Here is a 7,086-nt window from a genome sequence, read left to right as displayed (position 1 = left end):
TTATTTACACATTTTCGAAAGAGCTTGACGAATATCAAATTCAGATGTTCTTATATAACGACTGTAGCAGTCAGATTTCCAACGTCCTAAAGTTTGAATCATATGATCTTGGATACCATTAGAACTACAAGTTGTAGCTGCTCCTATTCGGAAAGAATGTCCACTATATTTATCGGCATTTAAACCCAAGTGTAATAGAATTGTTTTCAATTTGTCTATAAATAACGATCGGCGTAAAGCTAAATTACTACTGTCAACTAATAGCGGATCATTATCTGTTGCACCGTTCATTTTTCTGGATGTTACATATTTTGACAACTGTACATATGGACAAATATCATTATTAGTTTTAAATAGTTTAATGATTACTCCATGACGGAAAATGTCGGTTTTGGATGCCTTCAAACGTAAATTAACTTGACAATCAGATACAAATACTACATCATCCATAGTTAAATTCAAAGCTGAATCAAATGACTGTTTGCATGTAAATTCAGAACAACGCAGGAAACCGAAAAAACCTATAACAGATGCAGTTAACATAGTAAAATCTAAATGCGGATCGAAAATACTTTTCTGTAAATGTTGGTAAATCTGTTGAAGCACACTATAAGTAATCGGTAGTTTTTGTCGCACACTTTTGTTTTCAGTTTTCTTTATACCATTTAGAATATTTTGTAAACGTAGCAAAGGTTTACCTACATTATCTACTAAAGGATTGACACTACAATTTGCAATAGAAAAATGACGTATTCCCGCAAGATATAACTTGATAGTAGAATATTTCAAATTTAACACTGACTGACAATATGATACAAAACAAATTAATATATCCTCGGAAATATTAGACATTACATTTCCAATATTTTCTCCCTCGAATTGAGAAGTACGAAATTTGAGAAAACACTTATACCCAGATGTGTATACATCTCTTGTAGCACTATTAATACTTTTACTCCACAAATTATTAATAACACAACTTAATTCCACAGAATTTCTGAGTGGGGCGGGCAGTGACAAGGTTCCACTGATGCTGTCGGACACAGTTGACGAAAACGATCCATCTGAAATCGAGAGAGAGCATCAGCTATAGTATTACATTTTCCGGCTACATGAGTAGCGTGAATAATAAAATTGTATTTTGCGGAACACCAAGTTAGACGTCTCATTAATTTCATAATTTCTAATGATTTTGATCTTCCTTTCTTTATAATTAAAACTGTTGCCATATTATCACAGTGAAATAGAATACGCTTCCCTGACCACTCATCACCCCATATAATAGCAGCAATTACTATAGGATATAATTCCATGTAAGCCATAGACATTGATAATTCCTTATCTAATTTCATTTCTATGGGCCATAACGCTTGAAACCATCGATTTTTGAAATAACCTCCAAATCCCACGGTTGACGCAGCATCAGTATATAAATCAAAATCAGACGCATTTACTATATTATCATCAATAAAGAAAGAAATTCCATTCCACTGATCTAAGAACTTATGCCACAATGATAAATCATTTCTACAACTAGAATTTAAAGTGACATGGTGATGAAGTTCTTTAACAGAGTGAGCTATGTTAAGTAGATAAGATATAAACGATCTCCCAGGAATAATGACTCTCATAGCAAAATTTAAATGACCCAATAAACTTAACATCTCACGTTTTGTACATGTTTTGCGGTTGAGGAAAAACAATAGGTATTCCTTAATTCGACATAATTTATTTTCGGGTAATCTAGCTTCCATACGAATAGTGTCCAATATTATACCCAAGTATTCGATGCATGTTACCGGTCCTAAAGTTTTATGTTTTGCGATCGGAATTTCAAGTGAATCAAACACGGAAACTAAAGTTTTCATAGTAGCGTCGGCATTTGCTGACGGTCTGTCGATTGTTAAGAAATCATCTAGTAGATGTAGAACTGTATTAACTCCATAATTATTGTGTAAAATCCAACACATAGCAATAGATAAATTGTCAAAAAGTTTGGGACTGGAACGACACCCAAATGCTAATCTAGTGTAAAAGTAATACATATTTTTCCATTTAAATCCATATAAATGCCATAAACTCGGATGAATAGGGATTAATTTAAATGCATTAGATACGTCCAATTTACAACATCTTGAGGCAAAACCGTATTCTTTGATGATTTTAATTGCATCATCGATTTTAATATACGAAAGCGAAAAATCTTCTTTATTGATGAGGTCGTTGACACTACTATGCTCATCACTATTGTGAGGTGCAGATAAATCAAGTATAAGTCTTTTCTTTTTAGAATATTTACCTTCAACAATGCCAACAGGACTAACCCTGTATATATCAAAAGGGGCTTTCGTAAATGGGCCTATAACAAAATTATTGTCTAATTCTGATTTGACTAATCCGGAAACGTCATCTGGACATTTTGTAGTAGAAAGCAGGTTTTTACATTCTAAAACCTTTTCCGGTAAGGATGATACGCCTGTAAAAAATCCTTTACGTAACCCGTTAATTAATGAATTTACGAAATATCTATCAGGATGTCTCTGTAGCTCCCACGCTAACTTATCTACATTGATTGGTGTTGTGGCTTGCATTAACACATTATCATTATCTAGTCATATATTTGATTGTTTGGTTGTTTTTGGTACACTTGTAGAGGGTTTGATTTGATTTGACGATTTCATATTCATGTCAACATGAGCATAGCGGCACGCGGATCCCCTGTAGCAATTACCAGCGAAATAATAGTTGCAGATTTCTTTCCCTTTGTGGAATAGCTTTGGTCTTCCGTATTGGTCAATATCGGCTGATTGTGGTTTAGAATACGGTGTTGTAGGATTACGCTTTTGTTGGGAATGGTTGTTTTTGCCCTGTGACGTATCAGATAAATAACACATTTCAGTGCTATGCAATGAACTTCCACATACGCCACATGTATTGATAGCTCTCCCTAAACAAACTGAAGAATACAGTTTCTCATCTCTGATTGACCAGTCGACGGTCAAACCTTTTGTCAATTTTATTGCCGCAACTTTCTTAGCGAAGGCCTTATGGTATTCATAGAAAATGTTACCTTTAAACTTAGTTGCCATTTCTATGATGTCTTGCAAAAACATGTCAAGTTCTACCCGACGATCTTCGAATTCGCACACAATGTTTTTGTAAATGTTAAATGCCTCTATGTATTCTTGGATAGATAGGTCACGCTGCAGGCGATGATCTTTTGGCTTAAGAAGGAGAATAGATCCATCTGCCTCTATTTGCTGTGTATCACTTTGATTTTCATTAACAGGAATAAGCAAAGAAACTAAATTAATGTACTTGCCTTCTTTAATGTTTTGTCGCTGAATTTGTGACACTGTTTGTATGTGCGGAAACATACCAGCAGACACTTTCCCGGAAGCACTATATCCCTGTGTTTCGATGAATTGAGATGACGATGGAATTTGAGTACCAGTATGCGATATATCATTCCCGGTAGCCTTCTTTTGAAGATCCACTACTGTTTTAAGAATTTCTCCTTGACTTTTAACTGTTTCGGTCAACGATTTAACATTCGCCGATAGTTCACGAATAGTGTTCTTTGACATATCATTGACTACTTCTGTGTCATCAGTTGTTTGCACATTAACGGCAGGCATAGGTTGACGATTAGAGTGTAACAAAGCTTGTAATTGTTTTTGGCTAAATGAAGCAGGAGCATTAACTCCAATCACAATTAGTTCTGCTATTAATTCCTCTTTTGATTTTTTGCTAGAATCATTTGAATTGACAACATTAGCGGATTTTCGTTTCTTTGAAGCCATTTTAAATAATTACAAATAAAAATATTACATAAAATAAACATGTGTATCTAATCCATATAAAAATTACAACTGCAACTTAACTAAATTTCTAATGTACCCTAGACAAGTAAGGGAGGAGTTACTTAAGATTGACATGCCTTATATCAAACAAGATAGACTATTAACATTGTGGTCAGACAATTCCCAGACTTCCATAAATAAGTCAAGATAAGAGATAAAGTAAACAAATGGCATCTGCAAGGAAATAAACACTTACATAAACTTTAATTAATGAACATTAATACGCATATATATATAATAGATATGTCAGAGTATGCATGCTTGACTAATTAAATGGTTAATTATAGGGAGTTCACATGCATGCTGACCTCAGTGGAGAATTGACTCGATGTAAAAAAATATTAACTTGCGAAATTAGTTAGAGATGATAATTGTTATAATATAAGTATAGTAATTTTAAACGTGTAAATCAATAGATTGTTATTTTATTATCAGTCGTTGTCCGATGAACAAAGTCAATGACATGTGTGAAGTAAATATAGAAACAACAAGGACGATACCATGGTAACAGATTGTAATCTTAAAGGTACAAGAAGGAGTTAGTCATAACCAATCAAATAACAGTAACTGGTGAATACTTCCTTGATGTATTCTTCTGGTTAAACGTCTATGAACAATCTATTTATACAGTACAACCTTGTATACGATAAGATGGATATTGGTCTGTTTTCATATACAAGGATGGTTTTAGAATCAATAATGTTGTTGATGTGGTTCATAAATGTTTCTTTTTTTTAATAAGATCGTTGGTTTTCCCGTTTGAAATGTTGACCATAATCATTTTAGGGCCCTTTATAGCTTGTTAGTCGGTGGTGTGAGCCATGGCTTCATGGTGAAGACCGTACTCCGACCTATTGGAACTTTTCTGATACAAATTATGACTTTGATGAAGAGTTGTCTCATTGGCATACATACCACATCTTCTATTAGAAGTAGTTAATTTGCATTGCTGTCAAAATATTATTTCACCGGACGCCATGATCCAGTAAAATTACTTTTTCGAACCCCCCTTTGGGCGTATCTTTCATGTTTATAGCGATAATAAGTCAACAGTCATCGTTGTAAAGATTTAAGGAATTTTGTATCTTGGTTGGCCTGATGTAGCCAAATCATCTTCATACATCTATATGATAGATGAACTATAGTCCGATAACGATTAGATAGTTTTCAGAAAAACCCATCTAATTTATTTTTATTGTTCAATAATAAATAATAGTAATATATATATATATATTATATATAGTGAAATGAACATTTGTCTTTATCAATAGTTTGTTCATTTTTTTCAAAATTGACTTAGAAACATCGCTAATGTATTATTTCCTTGCAAGTAAATATAATGCGATAACAGTGAATCCGTATTCAAACGACAGTCAATTTAACAGAATAGCTAGATCAGATTATGTGTAATGTAAAAGGAAATGAATGTGAACATTGAAAGTGAAACCATTTGATTGACTGATTTGATCCACAAAGTTTTAATTCTCATTCTTATAAAAGTGAAAACGATGATTAACATTTATTTGAAACTTATGCTTTCAAATCAAACAGACCTATAAAATTAAGTGGAAAGTTTTCGAAATCTATTTGTAACTAATTGTATGTTGATATCGGGTTAAATGAGCGTCGTCTATCCCCACATTTATTTCATATATTTGAAAAATGTTTATTGATAGAAACATCACTGTATCAAATATATATATAATTGATTTCATAAAAAGAAAAAACAACTGTTTCTTCACACTTGTTTACTTCGTCACATCTGGTTTAAAATGAGACAAACATGCAAGCAAGCAAATCAGTTGGTATATAAAATTAACAAGGATGCATATTCTGAATTGAGAATTGAAATTTCTTTTGGCAAACATGGAGTATAGACTAGTCAACATTAACATGAAAATTGTAATTTATTTGACGTTCTACCTTCATGTTTTTTCTGCAGGTAAAATTTATTTATTATTAATATTGTTTCGCGTCTGGCGTATAAAATTATAATCCTGGTACTTTTGATAACTATTCATTTATAATTAATAATAGTTCATTTGTCTGCGAAATTTAAACAACAATTTACAAAAAGTGTAAGCCTCAGAAGCGTTTTTATAAATTAATCTTTATCAACAACAGCTTAAATCCTAAATATTGAATACCAAGCATGTATATATGACTAATCACGTGATGACCAAAACGGTCAAATACAACTTACATTTCAATATTAGGAATGCACATGAATGCGGCCACGTTCGTTTTAGACGAAACCGTCTAAAAATTAACCAAAATGCTATCATTTTGAAGATTTCAGTAATTTAACATGACTTATTGATGCTAGAACGCAATATTTCAGCATTGTATTGTAAAAAATAGCTCATATTTATGTAGCAGAAGCATTTTAATTTCAAAATAAAGCTTAAAGATTACATTTTTTAAAACTGCTATATTTTTGGGCCAAAAGGGGGTCTTGATGAACCTACTCCTGATATGCATTGAATCTGAAATCGAATATTTTTTTTCAATTTGAACACGAACAAATGTGTCATGCAAATACTTTCATTTTACATACTCAATTGGTTCATACTCAGATTGTTTTTTGTTTATTTTTTCATGGATATTTTGTGTAATGAGCCGTTAGTTTATTTTTTTTAGTTTTCTCTTTTCTCTTTTTCCTGTTTTACGTTTCCTTTCTTATTTCCCAATTGGCTATGGTTGTATTGTTGTAATATTTGCCAGCGACACTGAATTTATGCAGCATCTGTTACTGTTAATAAATAAGAAAAATTAACACATGTCAAGTGTAATTACTTTACGAATGGCTACCTTACTACCTTACTGACGTTCTTAATTGATTGCTATAATATAGGATGTCATTTCCACATTTCTATGTTTCCGCTAACTAACTCATAAAATACTAGATAAGAACAGTACAACATGCATTTTTTGTGCATATTCTTTTTGTCATCGAATTATTTTGCTTCAAGGTTTATATATACTTTTTCAAATATCACAGACCAAAACCTGAAAATATTATCTAATAAAACTCAGAATATATGTTTTAACCGAAACTCCAGTATTAAACATTCAAACAAACTTTAGTGAACAATTGTTCAGCATTTATCTGGGATCCCATTGTTTGATTAATTAAAGCTAAAATTAAATGTTAAATAGTATAATAATACTCATATTCATTCTTACACAATTGATGATAAAATAAAAAGAAATGTATTTTAAT

The 7,086-nt window shown here is 32.0% G+C and overlaps 2 protein-coding genes across 2 annotated transcripts; both read right to left on the bottom strand.

The window, feature by feature from the left end:
- Positions 1-450, bottom strand: LOC134726097 (uncharacterized). Its single transcript, XM_063590494.1, has one exon. It carries the CDS (start codon positions 448-450, stop codon positions 1-3), a length of 450 nt encoding a protein of 149 aa, XP_063446564.1.
- A 530-nt stretch (positions 451-980) lies between these two features.
- Positions 981-2,591, bottom strand: LOC134726096 (uncharacterized). Its single transcript, XM_063590493.1, has one exon. The coding sequence runs from the start codon at positions 2,589-2,591 to the stop codon at positions 981-983; it is 1,611 nt and encodes a 536-aa protein (XP_063446563.1).
- Positions 2,592-7,086: the final 4,495 nt, after the last annotated feature.

Source organism: Mytilus trossulus, chromosome 7, assembly GCF_036588685.1.
Source record: "Mytilus trossulus isolate FHL-02 chromosome 7, PNRI_Mtr1.1.1.hap1, whole genome shotgun sequence".
In the NCBI taxonomy this organism is placed as follows: Eukaryota; Metazoa; Mollusca; class Bivalvia; order Mytilida; family Mytilidae; genus Mytilus; species Mytilus trossulus.
Note: the sequence above shows the minus strand (reverse complement) of the source record. Positions and strands in the feature narration are given on the sequence as shown.

What these genes read in the sequence shown, in the direction of transcription:
- LOC134726097 (XM_063590494.1), bottom strand. Translation starts at nt 450, where the DNA reads ATGGATGATGTAGTATTTGTATCTGATTGTCAAGTTAATTTACGTTTG.
- LOC134726096 (XM_063590493.1), bottom strand. Translation starts at nt 2,591, where the DNA reads ATGCAAGCCACAACACCAATCAATGTAGATAAGTTAGCGTGGGAGCTA.